The 27,543-nt window shown below is 37.1% G+C and overlaps 1 protein-coding gene across 1 annotated transcript in view; it reads left to right on the plus strand.

Annotated features, from left to right (window-relative positions):
* The window catches only part of FGD6 (FYVE, RhoGEF and PH domain containing 6), a 157,784-nt gene that overhangs the window by 3,839 nt on the left and 126,402 nt on the right, over positions 1 to 27,543 (plus strand). The window contains exon 2 of the mRNA XM_031940809.1: positions 5,083 to 7,519. Within this exon, the coding sequence (XP_031796669.1) occupies positions 5,083 to 7,519 (2,437 nt within the window). The remainder of the gene's footprint in view (positions 1 to 5,082; positions 7,520 to 27,543) is intronic.

Raw genomic sequence — 27,543 nt, forward strand, 5'->3', positions numbered from 1 at the left:
AAATATTCTACACTTTAAAAATGCAATTTATTCCCTCCCCTTCCATTTAACTTTACCGAGGTATAAATTTTTGTGGTTTGTTTTCAGTCATGTCCATTCTTTATGACCCCATTTGGAGTTTTCTTGGTAAAGATATTGGAATGGTTTGCCATTTTCTTCTCTAGCTTATTTTACAGGTCAGGAAACCGAGGCAAGAAGGGTTAAGTGACTGGTCACATAGCTAATAATTATCTGGGCCACATTTGAATTCAGGACTTCCTAACAGATCTGGTGTTCTTTCCACTTTACCATCCATGTGCCCTTATGACAGATAGCTGTGCCTGCTGCTAGCATATTTCTTCTCTAATACAAACATAAAATGAAAACATCACTGCCCTGTCCCCAAAGAGCTTACATTTTAATGGAAGAAGCATCATGTATTCATAAATGCATATGCATACATGTTTGTGTATATATAAATTGTATATAGTATAAATAAGTGTATTACTGATTTTGTAAAATGAACATGAAGGAGTTTCATCCTCTGTACCTTTTGGATTAGAGTCTTCCTCTGACCAAACGCCTTAATATAAATTCTCCTGACCCTGGCATTCGTTGTCTTTCCAGCCTTCTTTCATGAGACTCCCTTTCCATATTCTACTGAAACTCTCAGTCATCTGCCTTCATCTGTCTCACTGTCTCAGTCTTCATTCACACTTTCCTCTTTGCCCAGATCAATGTCTTGTCCTAGTCAAATACTTGTGAAATAGAATGCCTTAGACAGCTCCATACCAATCTACTTTTCTAAATACGTGGTACTCTCTGGCCCAGCCAAACTGGCCTTCTTGTTGCCTGTTACATGGTGCTCCAGCTTCCGTTTCTATACCTTTATGAGGGTTATTCTCTTCCTGTAACAGTACCTGACTCTTCTGCCTTTGGTGGATCCTTGTTGAATGAATGAACTGCCTCCTTAGAATTAGAATGCCACGTTTCCTTTAAAACATCTTTCTATATGAGACATTTCCTAATCATTCTAACTGCTAATGCTTTCCCTCCTTTCAACACATTTATTATCTGTTCTGTGTATCATGTTAGCTTATTTATTTTTATGTCCATATTGTGTTTTTGGATAGATTTTAAGCTCCTTGAGAGTCCTTTCCCCTTGGGGGCCTCCTCCCCACCCATAATACCTCCCTGCCAAGGTACTTATCACTTACTTTTTCTCTGTGCTCTGTTAAAGGTCCAAGTTAAGTACTATTTCCTCCATGAAGCCCTCAGTGGGAAATATTTTCTTCGTCTTCAAATTTGTCCTAGTCCTCTGTTACATGCAAAGATAGTTTTTTCTTTTTTTTTATTATAACTTTTTATTGTCAAAACATATACATGAGTAATTTTTCAATATTGACCCTTGCAAAAACTTCTGTTCCAACTTTTCCCCTCCTTCCTTCCACCCCCTTCCCTAGATGGCAGATAGTCCCATACATGTTAAATATGTTAAAGTATATGTTAAATACAATATATGTATACATATTTATACAGTTAGCAAAGATAGTTTTCAACATTTACCTTTGCAAAACCTTGTTCCAAATTTTTCTCCCTCTCTTCCACTCTCCCTCCTCTCAAAAACAGTAAACAACCCAATACAGGTTAAACATGTGCAATTCTTCTAAACATATTTCCATATTCGTGCTGTGCAAGAATAATCAGATCAAAATGGAAAAAAAAAAAGAGAAAGAAAACAAACATCAAAAAAAGTGAAAATACTACATATATATTTAAGTTGACTTTGGAAACTCTTAAAAATTATTTTGCAAATATTTCACAGCTTCCTTTACCTTTGATAAAGCAACTAGATTGAAGCATTATATAGTATTTGGCTACTTTTCTTAAGCATTGATTCTTGAGTGACCTGAGAAAGAAAATGACAGTACTTTTTCTCCCCTTGGTTCTTTAAATAGCTAAGTACAGTGGGTAAGAGCTCTGGTCTGAAGTCACAAAGAGCTGAATTCAAATGTGGCCTTGGGTATTTAATAGATAGGCATAACCGCTGCCTACCTCAGTTTATCTCATAGGGTTGTTGGGGTTGGTAGATGACTCGGTGTATTTGGAATCGCAAAGACCTGGATTGAAATTTAGCCTCAGCTACTTGCTTTGTGATCCTGGTCAAGCCACTTATTCTTGTTTGCCTCAGATTCCTCATCTGTAAAATGAACTGGAGAAGGAAATGACAAAGCACTCAGTATCTTTGCCAGAAGAACTCCAAATGGGGTCACAGAGGGTAGATGTGACTGAAAAAGAACTGAACAATGTAGGGTTGTTATGAGAATTAAATGAGAATATTTGTAAAGTACTCACTTAGACCCATATTAGATACTTAAATGCTTGTCTCTTTTTTTTCTTTTCCTCTTTCTCATTTCTTTCTTTATCTTTTCTCCTAAAGCTTGAAGCCAAGTAGACTTTGACCTTAGATTTGCTGAATGTAATGGGGAACCCTTGTTTTGGAATTCTCTTGACTAACATGTCTTTTATTTGACTCCTAAGTCCAATGGCCATACATAGAAATCTTTGCCCAAGGTAAAATGGCTAATAATTGGTGGTATTTGAATAATCTTCCCCCTCCATCCCCACCTCAGCTCAGCATTTTAGAGTATTTTAATTAATTAAAAATTTACATTTATTTTCCCTTTCTTTTTTAAAGGCAATCAGGGTGACTAGGGTCACACAGCTCATAAGTGTACAAGGTTGGATTTGAATGGAGGTGTTTTTTTTTTTTTTTTTGACTTCACAGGACCTGTGCTTTATCCATGACATTATCTAGCTGCCCCTAATTTCCCTTTCTCGAAAAGAAAACCACCAGTTAATAACAGGCTCTAGAACAGGCAAGACTTGTTACTTTTAACATGGAAAAGGCACAAACTTTTTTTTTTTTTTTTTTTTTTGGCTGAGACAATTGGGGTTAAGTGACTTGCCCAGGGTCCCACAGCTAAGAAAGTGTTAAGTGTCTGAAACTAGATTTGAACATGGCTCCTCCTGACTAAAGGGCTGGTGCATCCACTGTACCACCTAATTGCCCCAGTTACGAACTTTTTAATAACAGATTTATTGTTGTGAGATGTCAAAAGGAGGATAAGATAAGGTTGGGAGGGTCTTTCCCTCAAGAAGTTGGGGTGATCACTCTTGGCACACAGGAAGTCTAGTGCCTGCACATAACCACTTAATAACTAGATATTGGTTGGTGGAATCCAGTTGAATTGATGGTAGTTTCAGTGATGATTAGTGATTAGATATGTTATTGTACTTGAGGACAAAGTCTGTCTTATACAGTGTTTTCCTGGAATGTAAGTTTCTTCTTAGAAGTCCTATTTAAGTAGCACAAGATAATTAATTGTTTAATAACTACTTTACAGAAATCACAATTCAAATTTAGTCAGTGTGTTAGGGTCTACCACAATCCACACTGGCAATGAAATCAGACATTGCCCTTGCCCTCAAAAGTTTAAAATCAAGGCTGTTGATGAATATGCACTAAACTGGAAGTTGTAGTTAATGTGTTAATATATAATAATATATGAACAGTATGTTGAACATAGAAAGTCAAAAATGGATTTTCAATTTGGAAAAAATTTCACTTTTTATATTTAAAAAAATTTAAATCATGCCAACATTTTAAAAAAATAGTTTTTTCTTTTTCCCCAATTACATGTAAAAGACAATTTGCAACATTCATTTTTTTTTTTTAAAGATTTTGAGTTCTAAATTTTTCTTCCTCCCTTCTCCCCAAGATGGTTAGCAATCTGCTATAGGTTATACGTGTGCATCATGTAAAATGTGTCCATATTAGTTATGTTGTAAAAGAAGAAACAGAACAAAAAGAAAAAACCAGGGGAAAAAAAACAAGTGAAAATAGTTTGCTTTGGTCTGCATTCAGACTCTATCAGTTCTTTCTCTGGATGTGTATAGCATTTTCTCTTTATGCTTTTGAAATTTAAAGGATTGTCAGGGTAATGGAAATGGCTGTTAAAGAGAATTTGTCCACTATTTTGTTGATGAGTGTCATGAATGAATATAAGCAAAATGTTAGGACTGTTGGTAAAAATGCTAGAAAATTTCATTTGTTATTGTTTTGAGCTCTTGTGGTATGACTTAGATTAAATTCTGCTTTGTGAATGAATAAATAAAACATATAAAGGACATACTAACTGTATTGCTATGTATACATTATATAGCACTAATGAAGATAGAGGTCCCTATTAGGTCATATGCTTGTCTTCCTTTATTCCTTCCTTCCCTCCTCTCCTTCCTTCCTTCCTCCTTTTTTTCCTTTCTTCCTTCCTTATTCTCTCCCTTCCCTCTTTCCTTTCTTCCTTTCCTACCTCCCTTCTTCCCTTCCTTCTTTCTTGCCTCCCTTCATCCCTCCCTTCCTTCTTCCTCAGACTCCAGGGCTCATGCTCTAACTCTGTGCCATTTAGCTGACCCCTAATTATATTTTTTCTAACTCTGTGACTTTTGCAGGTCACTTGATCTCTATGGGTAAAATGAGTGGATTGATCTAGGTAACCTCTAAGGTTACTTTATATCTCTCGATCTGTGATCCTGACACACTGAGAGGAAGGATGCCATATCTAACTCAAAAAAGGCAGCAAAGTAATGCAATTACTTTTGTGTTATAGTTTTAATGCATTAGAGTTTGAGTTAGGAAGAACACAATTTAAATCTGGTTACTGATGCTTGTCGCTTTCATTTTAGTGCCTCTCCTCTGTTTTCTTTATCCCCTGTATAGCTTGTTTGTACCTAGTAGTTTGCATATTACTTTCCCCATTAAATTGGGAGTTCCTCAAGGGGAAGGACTGTCTTTTGCCTCTGTTTGTATCCTTTGGGCTTAGCACAGTGTACTAGTAGGTACTTAATAAATGTTTATTAATTAACTTTCTGACTTCACCTCTCTCAGTCTCAGTTTCCTTATTTGTAAAATGGGGGTAATAACAGAATGGATCTCAGAGTTGTGGGGAGACATGAGAATTAATGTTCTTAAAGTACTTTGTGAATTTTAAAGGTACTACATAATTACGAGTGGTAAATTTACTTTTTTTTTTTTCTTTCTAGAAACTAAGAAGCCACCCTTGGCTCCCAAGCCCAAGTTTTTGGTGGGAAGTAAGCCTGCACCACCTCCCATTGCACCCAAACCGGATGTTGTGGTTTCTAATGTCCTTTCAACAAAACCCTCGAAGCCCGCCATAGCCCCCAAGCCAAAAGTTCCAAAGGGGTCCCCAGTTTCTGACACAAGGCTGTCCCCATCCAGGAAAAACCTTGTCCCTCTGGAGGAACAGAAGCAGGAATCATCAGAACACTTAGACAAGCTTAAATGTCAGAATGGAGAGGACAAGACAACTCCTTATATCCTACCAGTGTGTTCATCAAACACTGAATGTATTCACAACTGTGGGAATGGAGACAATTCCTGTGTTAAACACATTGTTTTAGAGCATCTTGAAACGCTTGAAAATTTAGAAAACATCAACATTGAGGACTCTCTCTCAGTTGCAAAAGCTAAGAAAAAGAATGATGTTCAGAGTGAAAAAGTGGAGAATAAAAACCGAGTAGTTTTCAAAGTTTCCAGCCTTCTGGAAGAGAAACTGGAAAATGTTTTTTTAATACCTTCTGGGTCCTCTCCTGCAGCTTTGCCTTTGAGGCACAGGTCTACTAACACTCAGGTAATGAACGAGAGTTGCAATGCTAACGGACGATTCAACATTGATAGTGCAGCTTTATCTCAGTCTCTCTCTGATTTTGATGAAGTTCCACAGACCCATAACTGCCATGTGAAGTTTCCTGGGGATGGGATCCAAATGCTTGAGACCAGTCAGGATTGGCCAGAAGTCAAAATTAATGGTGTTTGCTCATCTGACCACGAAACTGTGGAAAATGATCCAGTGAACAGTGTTCATTATCTAGAGGGCGGCAATCAGAAATCAGAAGCTGAGGAAGTCACTCCCTTGGAAAAGCCCTTGGCATCCTGCCACAAAAATCTTCCAACCCCAAAGCCCAGAGTGCCTCGGACTGCCCGCCTAATTCGGCAAGCGTATGTTGATGCTACAGGTGAAAGCACTGATGAGCTAAGTAATTCTCAATGTGACCCCTCTCCTTCTATTGAACAACATGTGAAAAAATCAAATAAAACTACTCTTCTGGGGACTGTTGTTTTGTGTAACCATGAACCTGATGATAAAGAGGAACAGGGAAGCAAGAATAGATTGACTGCTGACTCTGAGAGCAAAAAGTGTGCAGACCTAACACCTTCTGAAGGCCAGAATGCTGCATCTCCAGAAACCTCTCACAATGTTGAAAGAGTTGATGATTGTCCACCTGCAGATTTTAGCTTCCATCCTGAAGGTAACACAGTAGCTGCTGCTGATGTATTGCCAAATGTGGACAGAAGGGCTAGCTATACAAAATGTAATAAGCAGTCAATGAGTCTGCCAACACAGCTGAAGCTGCCTGCCCCCAGTTCTCTGCATGGATCTCCATTTAAAACTGACAAAGAGGCTACCATCAATGATGAAAGTCCTGTAAAAATTGCCCCCAAAAAACCTCAGAGGCACAGCTTGCCAGCTGCTGGACGTCTTAAGAAAGCTGCCTCTGAAGAACTCATAGAAAATAGTTCCTATCCTTCTGACGAAGAGAGAAGGTCAGGTGGAATTCTGGACAAATCTTGTCTTAGGCATTTGGCCCCCAAAGAACATAGTATGGCATCTTCCTTTGACGTGCCAAAGCTTATCAAAACTTCGGAAAAACCAGTATGGAAATTACCTCATCCTATTCTGCCCTTTCCGGGGAGCCCAGAATCTTTAAAATCCTCCAGCCTGTCTCCCAATAGTGAGTCCTTCCCTTCCCTCACCAAACCCAGAGCCAAGTCATTGTCAGCAGTGGACATGGACAGATGCAATAAGCCCTGTAAAGACCCTCAGAAGAAAAATTCCTTGAAGAAATTGCTTAATATGAAATTGTCCATCTGTTTCATGAAGAGTGACTTTCCGAGATTTCTGTCAAGGGGGGGCCAGGTTGGAGAGACAGCCTCAGGACGTCCTTCCAGTAGGGAAGGCAGAGGAATTGATAACAGTCAGCAAGGCATGCCCTTGGCAGATGAAAAGAGGGGTAAACCAGTTAAGTCGTATTCGGCAGAAACACACAGCCCAGCCTCTCACAAGAAGAGGAGGATGTATCAGACTCAGGTGGACCTCCCTAATGGTCCCAAAGCTGAATCTTTGGATGACCAAATGCTCTCCAGGGAAGGGATGCCATCAACCCCTTTTAATTCTGGAACAAGTAACTGTGCCCCAGAGTATGAAAACATATGTCGCTATGAGGAAACCCCAGAATACGAGAATTTGCCATTTACCTTGGCTACACATAAAACTCCAGATTCTGAGTGGCAAAATGCTAACACCATGGAAGATACTGATGCAAATATATATGAGATGGAAGATCCTTATGTAGCTGTAAATAGCCAGGTTCAGCAAGCACCAGGACCTCTGCATTCCAGGTAAAAAAAAAAAAAGATCTATTAATATTATTTTGGTTATTTTGATTTTGGGCTTGGATCTTGGATATAAATGGTTCAGGGATGATGTATTGTCCTATTTATATACAAGGGGATAAAATGATTTTTGCAATTGAGTGTAAGTAGGAATGGAGAAAGAGAATAAGCATTTAAATAGCATCTACTATGGGTTATGCTAAATACTTTTATAAATATTAGTTCTTTAGATCATCCCAGGACCCTTTGAAGTAAGTGCTGCTATCTCTTACAGTTAAAGGAAATTGAGAACAACAGAGATTGAACTCAGGTCTTAACTCCCAAAGCTTTTTTGTTAGACCAGCATGGGTCTTGTAAGGATTTAGGGTTTGGGGCTTTTGTCTGGGGGGGAGGACAGAGGACTGGAACTGTAATTTCATGGGTGAAGAAACTCCCCCTAACAACGTATTATCTAATTGCCTATTGTGAGATTGTTTTTTCATACCCAAGTCTTCCTGAAGACAAGTCTGTTTCTCTATTATTGTCATAATTGTTGTTGTCTGATGCACTGTTAGAGTGTTAGAGTGGCAGTGGGACTCGTGATTCAGTAAGTTGGGGATTTGTGATTTGGTGGGTGCATCTCCACAGCAGAGCATAAGCCATATATGACTGTAACCTATATATGTCTGAGATTCTTATCTTTAAAATGGCAGTGATAGCAGCTATCTCTTATGGGATGAGGGACAGAAGGGAGAAAGTAGATCTATTCTCTTGGTCTGGTATGGGCAAGAGCAGTTTGCTCATAATGTCTCAGTGAGGGGACAAAAGCAAAAGGAGTTCAGGACAGGCTAATAACGAGGTGGGACTGGTCAGACAGCTCTCAGGGCAAAACAGGGAAGTATAGTCTAAACTAGGCCAACATCAGCCATGAAGAATTTAGAGATGTTGAGCCTTTTATTAATTTTGATTTAGACCCACTAAAAGCCCTCTTTAGAGGTTATCGAGTTTACCCCCACATCTTGATGTCAGATGCACCAAAGAAAGTAAATATTTGGAGTAGGGCCACACAGTCTAGTGTGGTATCTGAACCTGCATCTCTTAGAACCATGTCTGGTCCTCTGTCTGCTACACATAAGTAGCTGGAATATGGACCATTCTCGTACCCATTCTGGGTACAAGCCAAATCAGATTAAATGTATTTAAAAACAAATAAAAATACCAAAAGACATAATGTTAATATATAGTTTGCCACTATGTTATCTCTGAGGGTTTCTTAACCTTTTCTCTTTTCAACTCATATGGCAGTGACTGGTAAGCCCTGTGGACTTCTTGTTATTAAGTTGTGTCCTACTCTTCGTTTCCCCATTTGGGGTTTTCTTGGCAAAGATACTGGAGTGGTTGATCATTTTATAGATGAGGAAACTGAGGCAAATAGAGTCAAGTGATTTAATCACTGAATGAAGTGCTGCCTGGCTTTAATGCTCCCCTTCTGGTCTTTTGTATTCCTGTCAATAGGTAACTATTGGGAACAAAGTGGAAAGATGACAAGATTTGGAATTACCCAATTTGCTAGCCAAATGACTTTGAACAATTCACTTAACCTATATGTCTGAGATTCTTATCTTTAAAATGGCAGTGATAGCAGCTATCTCTCATGGGTTGAGGGACAGAAGGGAGAAGGTACATCTATTCTCTTGGTCTGGTATGGGCAAGAGCAGTTTGCCCATAATGTTTCAGCGAAGGGACAAAAGCAAAAGGAATTCAGGATAGGCTAATAATGAGGTGCGACAGGTCAGACAGACAGCTCTCAGGGCAAAACAGGGAAGTATAATCTAAACTAGGCCAATGTCAGCCATGAAGAATTTAGAGATGTTGAGCCTTTTATTAAATTTTTTTCTAGTAAATATATTTATTTTTAATAAAAACCATGGGAGAGATTTTAAAAAAGAAAAAAAAAATGCCAGAAAAAAGTAACATGTGTTGATTTACATTCAAAATATATATTCTTTTTCTGGATGCAAATGGCATTTTCTATCCAAGGTTTATCGAGATTACCTTGGATCACTGAACCACTGAGAAGAGCCAAGCCTTTCATAGTTGATCATCACATCTTCTTAGTTATTATGTACAATGTATTCCTGGTTCTTCTTGTTTCACTCAGCATCGGTTCATGTAAATCTTTCCAGGCCTTTCTAAAACCAGCTTGTTCATCATTTTTTATAGAACAATAATATTCCATTACCTTCACATACCACAACTTGTTCACCCATTCCACATTTGATGGGCATCCACTCATTTTCCAGTTCTTTGCTACTGCAAAAAAAGCTGCTACAGATATTTTTGTACATGTAAGCTCTTTTCCCTCCTTTATGATTTCCTTGGGATATAGATCCATAATGGCACTGCTGGATCAAAGGGTATGCACAGTTTGATAGCCCTTTGGGCATAGTTCCAAATTGTTCTCCAGAATGATTGGATCATTTTACAACTCTACCAACAATTAGTTTCTCAATATATAATTTTTTTCAATGTGACTCATTCATGTACAGCTCTGTTTTTGTTTTTCCTGAAGAAGTATCATCTGTGGATAACTCTTCCTCCTCTTCCCCCTCATCTCCCCTCCCCCATGTGGAGTCCCTGTATGGGAAACAACCGTGTGTGTGTGTGTGTGTGTGTGTGTGGAGTAGATGCAAATAGGGAGAAACAAGTCTAGCATTTGTGATTGCCCTTTGTGAATTTTCCCTCCACTGAGAGAGAGAACAGTTGTCTTTGCTTTAGTGGTAGGAGGACTCAATCTGGGTGAACTTCATTTTTAAAAATAAAAAAAAAATTTTAGTAATTATATTTCAGTGTATTTGGTTTCTATTGTAATCCTCATGTTTTACTTTGTATCTTTAAAAACATGGTTCTGAGAAGGCTTCACCATATTGAAAAGATTAAGAAATTCCTGCTCTGGGCCTGGTGTGATGACACGGACATGCCTTAGCCACTAGCATTTCAAACCTCTATCTCATCCTTTCCACTTTTTCTCTTGCTTGCCCCTCCTCCCCATTGGGATGGGGAGTATCAATTCAGCTTAATCAACATTGAAATGCTCACTGTTCAGGCCCTGGAGAAGTTGCCTGGTCAGATCTATTGCTGGTGCAAGTTACCGGGACAGAATTTCCCAGGGCTTTAGGCTCCTGTGACTAATTGCAGCTTCTCTGCAGGTATTGTTCTATTTTGAAATTGAACTAATGATAAAAGAGTCTGTTTGGAAAGCATGGAAGGAATGCATCCCCAAACTGGGTGAGGTTTCTTAATGTCATCATTCATCACAAAAAGCAGCTCTTAATAGTAATTCTGGCATTGTTGTTTGATCTGACTTTTTTTTTTTTTTTTAATGCCAAATTCATTATATTTGTTTGTCTTTAAGACTGGGTCACTCAGGCCACTCACAGGCCAATCCCACTACTGATCACTTGTCCCATCTTAGTCAGTCTGGTGATTGCTAGCCCCCAACTAACTCCCCGGGGTCTCACTATTGGTTCCTGCCTCCATTTTGATGCCTGATCAGCTTGGCCTCCCCCCACCCCCTCCAAGCTCAGAACTCCTGAGTCATCAGCCTCAGTCTCCCCAGGAGTAGGGATTACCCCCTTGTATTACCATCCCTGGCCTGAGATACTTTTAATATGAATATATGGGGGGAAAACACCACTTATTAAGCTTTTACTTTGCAGCAGGCATTTTATTAAGCTTGAGAGAAATAAATAGAAGCCATAATAAAAATAGCTAGTATTTTATAGTACAGATATTTATAGTAGTTTATAGCTTCAAGGTTGGCAAAGTGCTTTACAGACATTGATCTCATGATCTCCACAACACCCCTATTATTATTGTTATTATTCTAATTTTACAGGTGGGGAATGATGCACAGAAAGCTCATCCAATTAGTAGCCTGGTCTTCCTGGCTGCCTCCTAGATGCCAAATGTGCCAGGCAGTCCCTGTTTGTCTCCTCAGTTAGATGAAGACCATACATCTAGGGGAATTAGAATTGGAAAAGGGAGAATCTGGCATGCTGAGCCATGGACTGGGTGGGCGCCAGTTGGGAAATGGTGATATAGTGAAACCTGCCGTAGCCCAGGACTGAGGTCCCCTTTTGATAGGAGGAGAAAGAGGATGGCCAGAATGGCATGGTGAGAGCTGGCTTTCAATTTGGGATTAGGAGTGCCAAATTAGAATCCTGGACGAGATTTCCCTCTGGGACTTTGGGCAAGCAAAGTGTTTTTACTTATGATATGGTGGAATGGGACTCAGAAACCTTTAGAAGGAACATTCTCAGAGCTGCCATGTTTGGTGGACAGTGCCACAGGTTCCGCTTAGTCCTGGCAGACTGTGGAACAAGAATGTTTGACATGAATTCAAATCCAGCTTCAGATATTTAGTGGTTGTATGACCTTGAGCAGGTCACTTACCCTGTTTGCCTCTGTTTCCTCATTTGTAAAATGAGGGCAATAATAGCACCTACCTTCCAAGATTGTTGTGTGAATCAAATGAGATTAATTATAAAGATGGTATTATTATTATTGTTATTAAAATGAGGATAATAATTGTAGTTTGCCTCAGTTTCCTCATCTGAAAAATGGGGATAATAATAACACTTATTTCCCAAGGTGGTTGTGAAGATAAAATGAAATATTTATAAAATATTTAGTACAGTACCTGATATAATAGGTGCTTAATAAATGCAAGTTATTGCTATTGTAATTAAAAAAAGGAAATAATAATCATACCTACGTCCCAGAGTTGACAACATTTAGTACAATGCCTGGCACATAGTAAGAACTATATTAATGTTAGCTATTAATATTATTATAATTAAAAAGGGAATAATAGCACCTACTTCCCAGGGTTGTTGTAAGAATTAAATAACATAAAATGTAAAGGTAGTGTTATTAAAATAAGGGTAATAATTACATTGTTTGCCTTGGTTTCCTCATCTGTAAAAGGGGTAATACTAGCACCTACCTTCTAGAATTGTTGTGAGAATCAAATGAGATGAAATATAAAAGTGGTATTATTATTATTAAAATGAGAATAATAATCTCACTGCCTTAGTTTCCTTATCTGTACAATGGGGATAATAATAGCATCTACTTCCCAGGATTGTTGTGAGAATCAAATGAGATGAAATATAAAGGTATTAATATTAAAATGAGGATAATCACATTGTTTGCCTCAGTTTCCTCATCTGTAAAATGGGGATAATAATAGTACCTAGTTCTCAGCATTGTTATAAGAATCAAATGAAATAATATTTGTAAAGCATTTAACATAGTGTCCAACATATAGTAACCACAACATAAACGTTAACTATTGTTGTTGTCATGATTATTTTTCCAATACTTTTTACTTTTTTCCTCTCTATGAACAGAGTAAGAATGATTCCAGAACAAGTGGGTGTTGGAGGGGACCTGTATTCTCACGGTTTAAATTCCATGATCACTGACCCAGATGTGTGATAGCTAAAATGGGGATAGATTGATAGAATGAGAGTTACTCCACTTGGGATTGTCATAAAAGGGGAACAGTTCCCTTGTAGGTTGGTCTAGAAGCTGCGGGAAATCTCCTTCAATTCTAGTTTTCCTGTGATATTGTGAAAAATATGACATTGATCCCGAGTTGTAATAGATAATCATCATAGAGCTTGTATAGTCCTAGATACAGAGGTACAAGGGGAGAGCAGGAAGAAGCAAAGTGCTTTACGGGATGTTCTATCATTTGCAGAGATCTTCTCGTCCAAGTCTCTCCTTTTGAGAAGGAAACCCAGGCCCGGGAAAAATAAAATAACTTGCCCCCAGGTCACACAGTGAGTAAACATCAGAGGCAAGATTTGTACCCAGTTCTTCTTCCTTCTTTGTGAGTTCTTTAAATCAGGGATATTGGAAACTTAAATGAAAATATTATTGCTGAAAAATAAAGCTCTACAATCCTTATCACTGTAGCCCATTTCTGGAGAGCCTAAGTGGAAACTCCATCTATTAATCTGTCTGGAGGGTGGTCTCTTGATTTGTCTAATGACTTCTTTGAAAATTAAAGAGTTGTGGTTTGGACTGATGACAGGGCCTAGAGAGTTGCTGAGCTCTGCTTGGGGCCCAACAGTGCTGTATTTATTTAATGAATATGCTCATAATAATTGGTGCATCCTGTTGTCTTGCTTGTCTGCCTGGGGACACACTTTCTCTTATTCCCAGGGTTTCCTCATATGGAAATGAGAATTGCAGATTACGCTCTGAATCATGCAAAATCCTAAGGTAGAAGACCCCTAGATAACCTTAGAGCTGGAGAGGACTTCAGAGCTCAAGAGCTGGAGAGGACTTCAGAGCTCAATCTAGTCCAATACCCTTCCTTAGATGTTGGTGGTGATGCTAATGATGCTGGTAGTGTTAGTGCTGCTGGTGGTGCTGGTGCTAGTGGTGTTGGTGATGCTGTTGTTGCTAGTGGTCCATATTGAGGGTCAACTAGCCAGTCCATGTCCTTTCTGACATTCAGATCTCTTTGTCCACTGTCGTCTGGATGACTCTCATAGAAAATATATCCCAAGTAAATATAAAGTGACTTACAAGGAACAGCATAAAGGATGGAGCATTAGACTTGAAGAAAAGAAAACAAAAGTTTAAATAAAGTTCTAATTCTGATTAATATGCTTAATGGGCAAGTCACTTAACTTCTGTCTACCTCCGATTCCTCATTAGTAAAATGGAGACAATATCATCTGCCTCCTAGGATTGTTAGGAGGATAAAATATGATAACTTTTATAAAGGGCAAAATATTATATGATGCTAGCTGCAATTATTATTCTACCAGGGAAGTAGAGAAAGATCTGTTGGTGTTACATAACTCAAATACTCCATCTAAGCCCATAACTTGTGTTGTTGTTACTCAGTTCTATCCAATTCTTTGTGACCCCATTTGAAGTTTTCTTGGCGAAGATATTGGAGTAGTTTGCCATTCCCTTCTCCATTTCATTTTATAGATGAGGAAACTGAGGCCAATGGGTAAATGACTTGCCCAGGGTCTCATAGCCGCTTGTCAGTTTTGGAAGCCAAATTTGAAATCGGAAAGAGGAGTCATCCTGACTTCAGGTTCATGATTATGGCTGTATTATAACGTGCTCCAGGTGTTCCACTTAATGGGGAAAGAAGGGAGATGAAAGGAGCTTTGAAGAAGTTAAAGTGATCAGTCAGTCACACTGGTTGAAAGTCATTTGTAATCTGGAGCCCTTACCCAAGGTCATGAGAAACCCAGAGAAAGACAGGATAGATTGCTGTTGTCAGGTTTATCACCCTGGCAGAGGGTAAATAATCTTTTGCTTTTTTTCTCCAAAGATATCCAAAAATTGAATTAGGGAGTTCCACATAAGACTGTTTCAGTCTTGTGAAACATATATGTTAAATCAGGAGTCTTTAGGCCCTTTGAAAGATTATAAGAGAAAGTTCTTGTAATAGAAACAGCGGGTACTTAATTAGAAATCATCCTATTTCAACCCAGAGAACAGCAGAGAAAATTCACCTCCTTTCTTTTATTGAAGGATAATTGGAATGTTGCAACGTATACCATGCCAAGAAATTTATATTGGCCTGATTGTGCTAAGTGGATTTTTTTCCAACCTCTTATTCTGGGCCAAAAGGTAGATTATTTTAGGAGCCGGGAGAGGGTGAGGGACATTTAGAAATTAATGTGTTTTAAAATTAAATGGTGTCATGTATTTAGTAGAATTGATTAGCCAAGAGGGTTAAAATTAATGAGTTATCTTAATTTGCATTTTTCTTATTAATGATTTGCATTCTTTATGTTTAAAATTTGCATAAATAAAAGTATTTCAGCTATAGCTTGGACTTGGGAACCTGGTTATCATTTGTAACATTTCCTTAAAAAAATTATGATCAATTCCTTGTATTAATTTGTGATTGTGTCTCTCCTTTTACTAGAAAGCTCTACCTTATAACAATGATTTTAAAAAAAGAGAGAAAAAAAATTTCTCTGTCAGGTAGTGTCTACAATATTCCTCATTCATGATCTCCTACTGATACCAAGAAGGGTGGAAGGTATATTTATTCCACTTTTCTCCAAGGGTTTGAGCTTGGTCGTTATACTTAGGAATCATGAACACCCAACTTGTTAGTAAGTCAGGGACTAACTCTTTACTATTTTCAAATAGCAGTTTCAAATCCCCTCAGTATGGCTGGCAATCATTGCAAATTTGGGTTATGATTGGTTTCTTGTTCTCTTATTTTTAAAAACATTTTTGAGTCTGTTGTACTTTTGGAAAGGAAGCTGAAACTTTAATCACCATACTGTGATTTGAAGAGGAATGATTCCAAGACCTACTTCCTATTTTAAACATCAAACAGAGTTACAAAGATGCTTGTTGACTTTATGTAAGGAAAAACATCAAACCTGACTGATGTTTGAATACTGGAATCTGTGACTAAGGTCTAGATATGGTGTGTGTATGTGTGTGTGTATACAATGTATACATATATTCACATACACATACATATGTGCATACATGTGTAATAGAAGCATGCATTGTATATATTGATGCATGTCAATATATTAATGTATAACAATGCATATAATATGTGTATATTAACATAGATACATGATTTGATAATTGGACATATTTTATATTAATATGTATGTGAACATAGCTACTATACACATATATCTAATATTATATCTGTCTGTTCATTTATGTATCTAAGTTTATGCCTAAACTTAGATCAAAGGATTATATATGTGTTTGTTTAAATTTATTGTATATATACATAAGATTTATTATATATAAATCCTGGATCTTTTCTCCTGCCCAGCCATGGTAATGCATCAGAATAAATATAGTGGAGAATTACCTGAAACAGCTGAAAAAAAAATTTTTTTTTATGCTGAAGCAGTTGGGGTTAAGTGACTTGCCCAGGGTCACACATTAGGAAGTGTTAAGTGTCTGAGGGCAGATTTGATCTCAGGTCCTCCTGACTTCAGGGCTGGTGCTCTGTCCACTGCACCACCTAGCTGCCCCTACAGTTGAAATTCTTAAAAGCCATTCTCCAACCACTGGACCCAGAGAGTATTTTCACTATTTGACTGTAAAAATTGCAATGAATATTAGATATTTCCATTTTTATTAGTATCTTTAGGACACCATCTTTGCACCATAGCCTGAATCCCTCAATTGAGATACTTTTAATGTGTCATCTTCTGTTACAATATAAACTTCTTAAAGACAGAAAATTATCTTCGTTTTTGCTTGTATTTGTAACTCTAACCTTTAGCACAGTGCTTGACAAATTTTTATTCTTCAGTTGTTTTCCAGTTGTGTCCAACTTTTCATGACTCCATTTGGGGTTTTCTTGGCTGATATAAACAGTGTGGTTTGCCATTTCCTTTTTGAGCTCACTTCACAGATGGGGAACTGAGGCAAATAGACCATACAGCTGGAGTCTGGGGCCAGATTTTCCTGACTCCAGGGCCAGCATTCTGTCCACTGTGCCACCTGCCTACTCAGAGTAGACACTTTACAAAAATGCTTGTTTCCTGTCTTCACCAATATTTCTGGAACATAAGTTTTGCCTAAGTGCATAGAATATAAAGTTATGCCTCTGACAAGAAACTTAATTCTCATTAATTTGAACGGTGGGATGGGCCTCCTGCTGGAGGAGATAAGTGAAATTCAATCAGAATGTGTGTCTTTCTAGTATGTTGTTGCTAAAACCAGTTCACCATAACTTGCCTTGAAAGTAGTACAAATGATAGTGTCATAAAGGTTGGTAAGGAGGTTGGCTTTGGAGTTAGGATCTGAATTCAAATGTTTTCTCTGATGCTTATGTGTTACTTTGGACAAGACAGGACCTTAATTTCCTCATCTGTAGAATAAATGAATTGGTTTAGATAGCCTCTGAATTCTATTCCTTTTCTAGAGCTAGGAACTGTGGTTATCGAACTTGAGATTCTTCCTTTAACATCTGTTCATTTCTATTGACTCAATATATTGAGAGGGTTTAACCTCATTTAAATTTCTATCATTTTCTTATTTAGTCCAGATTAGAAATCTTTTAAATCCATCTTGCATTTGATTAAGTTGCTGGGTTCTTTTTAATCGAATAGGGTAAATCGGCAATGATAATCAAGTTTTTCCAAGTTATGACATAGACCCAACTCTGATATGATTGTCCAGTGTGTGCCATTGACAAATGGGAATTGATGAAAAGATCCATTCATATAGTTGAACAACAGCTCTTTCCTGTGAGCTATTTTCAGCACTGACTCAGGAAATATCACAGATTTGTAAGGCTCCTTAATTCTGTGTTTCTTGTTTGGAATCTTAACCACACAGCTTTGGCAAACCTCTTTTGTTTACATACTTAACCTAAATTTGAAACTACAGCTAAAAAGCACTAGGTCTTATTTCTTGGCACTAGAGACAAAAAAATAAATTAAATATTAGGAAATGGTTAAGTTACTGTTCCATGTACAGCTGTAGTGCTGTTCACATTTCCTGCTGGAGGAGATAAGTGAAATTCAATCAGAATGTGTGTTTTTCTAGTGTGTTGTTGCTAAAACCAGGTCACCGTAACTTGTTTTTAAAAGTAGTACGAGTGATACAGTGTCAGAAAGCACTAATCTGGAGTTAGGAAAACCTGAGTCCAAATGTGTTCTCATACACTGAATAGCCTTGTGATCGTAAGTAAGTCGCTTAATTGTGGTTGTATTTGTCCCAATTTCCTCATCTGTAAAATGGGGATAATAATAGCATCTTCATTGCAGCATTGTTATAAGGATCCAGTGAGATAGTAATTGCACATTTAGTACAGTGCCTGGCACATAGTAGGCACTTGTATTGATGAGTTATATGTGACTCTTTGTGACCCCATTTGGAATTTTCTTGGCAGAGAAGCTAGACTGGTTTGACGTTTCCTTTTACAGTTCATTTTATAGATGAACTGAAATTGAGTTGTGTCTCAGGGTCACACAGCCAATAAGTATCTAGAAGCAGACTTGAATTCAGGAAAACTCTTCCAGAATCCAGGCAGAGTTCTCTTATCCACTGCACCATCTAGGTGCCCATAAGCTATGTATAAATGTTAGTTATTGTTTAAAGGTTATCATCATTAAAAATAAAACAATTTATACCCTTGAGGCTTATGTGCTATTCCCATCAAGGATCACGTGCTATTTACAGTGAAGGGGCCTAGAATATATATAAAATAAGTAAACATATAGTATGGCTGGCAGGGCTCTGGCAAGTCGAGGAATTTGGAGTAAGTAATTGGGAGGTGTTGGTGGCATTTAGCCTAGACTTGAAGGGGAAGAGGAAAGAGGTGAGAAGGGAGATTTCTGCCCCAAATAGGTGGGAATTGGAATTCCTTCTTAGGGAAAGTAGCAAATAAGATTAGGACTAATTTAGAAAGAATGACACTATGCTTTTGGATGAGATTACTCCAAATCATACTTAGAATTTATGGCTCCTGGATAATTGGATAATTGCAGTATTATTTTATGGTCATCTCCTCTTCTCCAGCTTCTTCACACCCAGGAGAAATTTCTGCCTTGGGACCCAAAGGTTATAATTGCTGACAGCTTTTCCAGAACCACTATTTGGGGAAAATTCTGGCTATTCCTTCTCTACTCTAGGTGGTTAGAGGGCCTTGCCTCTTCCTCAGGCCTTCCTCAGCTCCCAAATCCCATTTCTGGATTCCTGAAAAATGATCAATTGCATCAACTGTGCCATTATTCCTAGATGGGTCTGGCCCCCACCTATGCCCCCACCTACCAACCCTATAATTTTCTGAATTGCATGCTATCCCTTTGTGTTTTTTGTTCGATTATAAGGTCACCTTGAGGACAGGAACTGCTCATTTATACAGTTTAAGTAGTACTTAGGTGATTTTTTCATATATAATGTGTGGTGCTTTAAATTGGGAAATCTAAAGATCCCTTACTTTAGCTAGGTCAATGCTATCATGTTTTACCTTTGAGAAAACAGCTGTGATTGGCAGAGAAGAGAAGAGGCAAGGGAAGGAAAAAAAAGCATTTATTTTGCATGCATTATGTGATGGGTACAATATTAACATTATCTTACTTGATTCCCCACAAAAGCTCAGGGAGCTGGTTGCCATCCTTAATCTTTTTTTATGGTTGAGGGAACTAAGTCAAACAGAAGTTATCTGAAGCCACATTTGAACTCAGATCTTCTTCCTGACTCTGGATCGAGTGCTCCATCCATTGTACTACCTACCAGTCTGAGAGCTGTGAAGCGACTTGACATTATTAGACATTATTAGAGGGATTCCCATAACCTCAGTTGGAATGGCTCATTTTGCCCATCAGCAAACATTTATGAAACATCAGAAGAACTTGGAATTACAGAGAACTAAGACAATCCCTGCCTGTCTAAAATTTGTATTTTTATCTGGAATTGCTTGAATTTCTGTCTTAAATATGATTGTATTCTTATTTTTGGTGTTAAATTGGAGAGCATTTATCTTTATAAATTGCTAAGGATACTTCTTTAAAATTCTAGATCTATTTTTGTTTAAATTCATATCCTCATCTTTCTGCCAAATTCCCAAGCTTTTAATGGCAGAAGTCTGTTGTTGGGAGCCTAGAATAACAGTTCTTGTTTTGCTTATTTTTGATAGCCTTATTTTAATATACTGAAAAAAATTATTTAAAAAAGATATAGAAAACTGGACAAACAAGAAGTTAAATACATCTTTGGCCTAGTTCTTAAATAGCAAAAATGTTGAAAGTCTTAGTTGTAGGCATCATTAAAAACATTGGAAAGTTTTTTAAGATGGAGTTTCTTGAATTGAAAGTTTTATTCCTTTTTTTCCCTTCAGTAGTATTTTTCAAATATATGTAAAGATAATTTTCAACTATCATTTTTATAAGACTTTGTATTCCAGATTTTACTCTCTCCCCTTACTTTCCCTTCCCCAAGACAACCATCTGACATAGGTTAAATATGTGCAATCCTTTTAAACAAATTTTCATATGTCATGTTGTGCAAGAAAAAACAGACCAAAAGGGGGGAGAGGGGAACAAGAAAAAAAAAAAGTAAACAAATAAAAAAAGGTGAAGATTCTATACTTTGGTCCATATTCAGTCTCTATAATTTTCTTCTTTCTGGATACAGATGGCATTTTTCCTCACACAAGTGTTTGGAATTGTCATGAATCCCCTCATTGTTGAAGAGACCAAGTTCATCACAGTTGATTATCACATAATCTTGTTATTGTATATAGTGTTCTCTTAGTTCTGCTCACTTCAGTCATCGTCAGTTCATATAAGTCTTTCTAGGACTTTCTGAAATCAGCCTGCTCATCATTTCTTATATAACAATGGTATTCCATTGCATTCATATACCATAACTTATTCAGCCATTCCCCAGCTGGTGGGCATTCAGTTTCCCCTTCCTTGCCACTACAAAAAGGGCTGCCACAAATATTTTTGCACATGTGGGTCCTTTCCCTCCTTTAAGATCTCTTTGGGATACAGACCCAGTAGAGACATTGCTGGATCAAAGGGTACGAACAGTTTAATAGCTCTTTGGGCATAGTTCCAAATTGTTCTCCAGAATGGTTGGATCAGTTCACAACTCCACCAACAATACATCAGTGTCCCAGTTTGCAAGTTTCACCTTTAGATTAAATCCACCTTTTCCACATTCACGGGTCAGAAGATAGTGTCACTTTGGGATCATTGCCATCTGTTCCAGTATACCAAGTGCTCAAGTAGTCAGAGATGAGGGCAAAGCTGATTATCATTTACTTTGGTACTGGGAGAAAAAACATGGGTGTGGGTAGAAGTCCTTTCTGTTTTTAATAAGTACTTGTTGGCTGTTGAGTCATTTCAGTTGAGTCTGACTGTGTCACTACATCTGAAATTTTCTTGTCAAAGATACTAAAGTGGTTTTCTCCGGCTCATTTTACAATAAGGAAACTGAGGTTTCCTTAAGTGACTTGCTCAGGTTATTGTGTCTGAGGCTGGATTTGAACTTGAATATGAATCTTTTTGATTTTTAGTAGGGAATGTCTCAAACCAGTGAAATTATAGAACATTATTATGGAGACGATGACAAATTTCCAATAGAGAAATAGTGTCAAGGTAGCTTTGTTCAGGTAGTGATTCTTTTCTAAATTACCATATATTTTTTTATATTTTGTGTGTTTGTTCATTTTTCTCTTCTTTCCACTAAAGCAATTTAATTTTGTCTCTGTCTCCCCAACCTGGAATGTAATAGGCTCTTAATAGATGCTTATGGATTGTTAGTAATTTTATCCAGTGAATTTATCCAATTTCATTCATTAATAAAAGCCCCAATTTAAAAAAGTCCAAAGGAATGGAGTGATTTGCCTACAAGTCATACAGGCAATAAATGAAATAGTGAGCATTTGAATCCCTCGCCTTTGTTTCCAAATCAAGAGTTCTTCACCTTATTTGCCTCACTTTCTTCATTTGTAAAGTGATCCGGAGAAGGAAATAGCAAACCATCACAGTATCTTTGACAAGAAAACCCTAAATAAGATCACAAAGAGTTGGACACAACTGAAAAATGAATGAATGACACATAGTAATACCAGTAATCAGGGGGAATAATAAAGTGAGATAGTTTTTTGCCTCACAATTATAAGGATCGAATGAATTAACTTGTCTAAAGAACTCTGCAAACCTTAAAGAACTATTAGAAATTATAATCATCAGTCATCATAATTAATAATTCCTCACATTGACTCTCCTTGTTGGTTACATGACATTTTATTGGGCCTTCTTCAGTGATTCATACATCCAAGAGATAAGGAAAGTGAAGTATGCTGGTGAAGTAATTTCCTGAAAAATCTGTTAGTGACAAGGACTTGTTAATAATTCAGAGCCTTTTGTCTTTTAAATGGTCTATTTACCATTTATCAAAAAGTTTGCAGTTTCTGTTTTGGGGAAGATAAAATAATAAATAATGAACAAAGAAAGCCAGTTTTCCCCTAAACATTTAGGTTAAAAACAACAACAACAAAGCTAACACAATCTATAGGATTGAACTGATTAGCTTTTCTAATTCTGAGTGTGACCACCAGTATTTTATTTCTGCCTTGAAATTTCCCAGAATGTGTGCTTATGTTAGTCATTAGCACCCTTATCTCTCTTCCACAAAGTGATTTTCCTAAAGCATAGTAGGGCTAACCACTTGGTCCCCTTCCTCCCATGCTGTAGTGACTCCCTATTATTTCTAAGGTCAAATAAAATCCTTACCAGTATACTATCTTTGTTGTATTGCTGTCTCCTCTGGTCAGTCTATTCCAGAGGCTTCGTAAAAACTCCTCAATTGGGACCAGAATAAAATGTAATTGGCAAATGTTTTTTTAAAAACCCTAAAATTATAATGCAGCATTGTTGTTGTTGAATTATGACCCCATTTGGAGTTTTCTTAGCAAAGATACTGGAGGGGTTTGCCATTTCCTTCCCATTTTCACAAATGAGGAAACTGAGTCAAATAATCAGGATTTGAACTCAGGAAGAGGAGTCTTGCTGATTCCCAGGCTAGTGCTCTTTCCAAAACACCTCTGTCTTCTCCACAACATAGGTACTATTAATTTGTGACTTTCAAAATCAATATGAGAGTACTCACAGGAACTTATTTCTATTCAACTATGACCCTTCCCACCCCCATTCTGCTCTGCCTTCTCACTATTTTAAACATACAACTTCATTTCCCATCTCTCTTCTTTTGTCCTGACTGGCCTCCCTCCTTACTTTTAACTACCTAGTTTCCATTAAGACTCCGTTCCAATACTATCTTTAACATGATGCTTTTCTTGATTCTCCCCCAGCGGCTAGAACCATTCTTCCCAAAACAGTCTTGTATAGATTTTTAATGTAGTCTTTGTATATTTACCTATGTGCAACTTCTCTCCCACATTTGAGTATAAGCTCCTTGAGGTCTGGATGTTTTGGTTTGTGCAGGTACTTTATTTTTTATTATAGCTTTTTATTTACAAGATATATGCATGGGTAATTTTTCAGCATTGACAGTTGCAAAACCTTTTGTTCCAACTTTTCCTCTCTTTCCTCCCACCCTCTCTCCCAGATGGCAGGTTGACCAATACATGTTAAATATGTTAAAGTATAAATTAAATACAATATAAGTATACATGTCCATACAGTTATTTTGCTGCACAAAGAGAATCAGACTTTGAAATAGTGTATAATTAGCCTGTGAAGGAAATCCAAAATGCAGGCAGACAAAAATAGAGGGATTATGAATTCTATGTAGTGATTCATAGTCATCTCCCAGAGTTCTTTCTCTGGACGTAGCTGGTTCAGTTCATTACTGCTCTATTGGAATTGATTTGGTTCATCTCATTGTTGAAGAGGGCCATGTCCATCAGAATTGATCATCATACAGTATTGTTGTTGAAGTATATAATGATCTCCTGGTCCTGCTCGTTTCACTCAGCATCAGTTCATGTAAGTTTCTCCAGGCCTTTCTGAAATCATTCCACTGATCATTTCTTACAGAACAATAATATTCCATAATATTCATATACCACAATTTATTCAGCCATTCTCCAATTGATGGGCATCCACTCAGTTTCCAGTTTCTGGCCACTACAAAGAGAGCTTGTGCAAGTACTTTATAAGTGTTGGGTGATTAATCACTATATTGACATCCTGACCTGAATAGTTTACCGGTTGATGTATATTTTTGCAGTAAATTGACGATCAATAAAACTATTTGTGCATGTTTGCATAATCTCATGGTATATAGAAATGATGTTGAGATAGGAATTTTTTTCAATAAATCCAGGATAATTAAAAGTTCTGAAATACATCATAATTTTTAGTGCCCTATATTTTGTTCCATGGCAGACGGAAGGATGAAATCAGTAAATATAGGAAAATGGAATTGATATTAAAATTATTTTTACAATTTAATGTAAATAAGAAGAGAACGACATTTACATAGTGCCTACCTCTGAGAATGGAGAATGCTACAATCCCACTGCCTTTGAGGTTGTCTGTCCCTTTTTGGAAAGCTTCTCCTCTTCAATCAAGTCAATGTCTATCTCTTTGTAACTGGCACCCACTGCCCCTAGTTCTGCTGTCTGGGGTCGAGCAGAAGATCCTAAACCTTCTTCCATACAACAGCTTTTCAACCTTTTTAATGAGGAAGAATGACATATTCCATGAAGCTCCAGTGTATACTCTTCCAATTGAAGATAGCTGTTGTATTTTCCCTAAATCTCCTTTCTCCAGGCTAACCCCCCAGGTCTTTTAATTTATTTTTCACCATCTCAAGGCTTTTTACCATTCTGGTCTTGTTCAGAACTGAACACATTCCAGAAATCACCTGCCTTGTCTCGCAAGCTCTGAATGCAGCCTATTTGCATATATATATATATATATATATATATATATATATGTTTTTTTTTTTTTTAAAGCTAATGTATTATCCTATTGAGTTAAAGTAAAACCATAAGTAGTTGACAAGAGACAGCATTTCAACCATCTTATCTTGGAGTCTTAATTTAAAAAAAAAAATTATTATTTTGATGAATGTTTTGACTTTGCGATTTAATAATTCCTCTTTTTATGTCATAATCCAGGGATTTTTTCCTGCTACCAAGATGAAATGGTATTAAAAAAAATTATCTTTTATTTTCATTTCCAAATTTTCTCCCACCCCTACCATTGAGAAGATAAGGAAAATGAAATCCATTACAATAAGTTAATAGACATGCAAAATAAATTTATGCAGTTTTGTTGTTTAGTTTGGAGTTTTCTTGGCAGAGATTCTGGAATGGTTTGCCTGTTCCTTCTCCAGCTCAATTTACAGATAAGGAAATGATGTCTACAGGGTTGACTTGCCTAATAGGGTTATATAACTAATAAGTGTCTGAAACTATATCTCAACTCAGGTCTTCTTGACTAGGGATACTTTACATAGTCACAAAAGTTTCTGAAGCTTTGGCCTTTTATATTAAATTCAGTATAGGGGTTGCAGAGGGAAAATTCTACTAAACAGACTATTTTATTGCTTGGTAGGTTGAGACTCCATAGAATTCTCTATATATTTATAAGTAATGTTAGTACAGTATAAAAACACAATTGCTTGTAGGTGGTTAAGAAAAACAATAAGGGTTTTTGTCATTTTGTTTTCAGGGAAGGTTTTCTTTTATAGAAGAGAGTTTTAACTTGTGTCTCTTTCCTGATATTATGTGTGCTATGCCCCTTGGGGCCTTTTCTGATATTTTTCATAGCATGTTTTACGGTCAGTACATCCAGTAAAAGAGAGAGAACCTGAAAATAAGGCTTGCCACACCATTAGGAAGGAAGGCTGCATCCATCTGCATTTAAACACAGAAGAACAAAAGTTTATTTCTAGGATGACTATCTAGGAGATGATCAAATGATAGTTGGAGGTTTTTAAAAATCTTTAGTACAAGTTGCAGCTAGTTGGCACGGTAGAAAGAACATAGTCAGGAGGACCTGAGTTCAGATGTGACTACAGATACTTGATATTTGTGTGACCCTGGCAAGTCACCCAGTTAACTTGGATGGCCTCACAAAAAAACAAATAAAACAAAAAATTTCTGGAGTAACTGCTGTGTCCTAATTTTCTGAGTTCAGGCTTCTCCTGCAAAAAAGAAGATTCTTTTCTTCTCATCCAGAGAAAAATCTCCTTTGATTAGATATCCTGACAGAGGATTCATTAGAAATTGTTTTCTTTTTCTATTTTGTCTTCTCAAAGTTGAGATATTATTTAGTACTAGCATTTGCATGTTATAAATGCATATTGGATCAATTCATTGTCTTACTGAAATAATAGGTGCCATACTTTCCAAACCCTAAAGAAAGTGAGTTCCAAGGAAGGAAGGATTGATTTATTCAGCACCTACTGTATGCCAAACATTACTAAGTGCTTTAAATATTATCTCATTGGCTAAGATGATAGGAAAGGATAATGATGAATGTTGGAGGGGATGTGAGAAAACTAGGATGCTAATACATTGTTGGTGGAATTGTGAACTGATCCAGCCATTCTGGAGAGCAATTTGGAACTATGACCAAAGGGCTATCAAACTGTGCATACCCTTTGATCCAGTAGTGTCTCTACTGGGTCTGTTATAAAAGGGAAAAAAAAACCCACACAAGCAAGTAGCAGCCATTTTTACAAAAATGTAGTGGCAAAACTGGAAACACTTGGGATATGACTGAATAAGTCATGGGATATGAGTGTAATGGAATATTATTGTTCTATAAGAAATAATGAGAAGGCTAATTTCAGAAAAGCTTGGAAAGACTTACATGAATTGATGCTAAGTGAAGTGAGCAGAACCAAGAAAACACAAGATTCTGTGATGATCAATTGTGACGGACGTGGCTTTTTTCAACAGTGAGGTGAGTCAGGCCAATTCCAATAGACTTTTGATGGAAAGAGCCATCTGCATCTAGAGAGGGAACTGTGGAATCTGGTCACAGCATGGTATTTCTACCTTTCTCTCTCTCTTTTTTCTTCTTTTGATATGATTTTTCTTGATAAAATGTGGAAATACGTTTAAAAAAGAATTGCACATGTTTAACTTATTGGATTGCTTACTGTCTAAGGGACGAAGGGGAGTGGGAGGGAGAAAAATTTGGAACACAAGACTTTGCAAGATTGAATGTCGAAAACTATCTTTACATGCATTTTGAAAAATAAAAAGCTATTATAAATTTTTAAAAAGAATATTATCTCATTCAGTTGTCTTCCTCTTTTTTCTTTCTTCTTTTCTGTCTTTGTCTTTTAAATAATAGCTAGTAGGAGTTAATAAGCTTGTAGAGTTTATTTTGGAACTAAAAATCCCAGGTTTGAGAAGAAACAAGCTTGAGACAATCCCTGGATCAAAAAAAAAAGAAAGGAAGAAAATATGTAAAAGAATTTGTTCAACCTCTGGGACAGAGTTGGTATTATCTGAGCAAATAGTTGTGAAGGTAAATGTTGCTGTTACTTGGATAAGATGAATGAGGTCA

The sequence above is a fragment of the Sarcophilus harrisii genome, chromosome 5 (genome assembly GCF_902635505.1).
Source record: "Sarcophilus harrisii chromosome 5, mSarHar1.11, whole genome shotgun sequence".
NCBI lineage: Eukaryota > Metazoa > Chordata > Mammalia > Dasyuromorphia > Dasyuridae > Sarcophilus > Sarcophilus harrisii.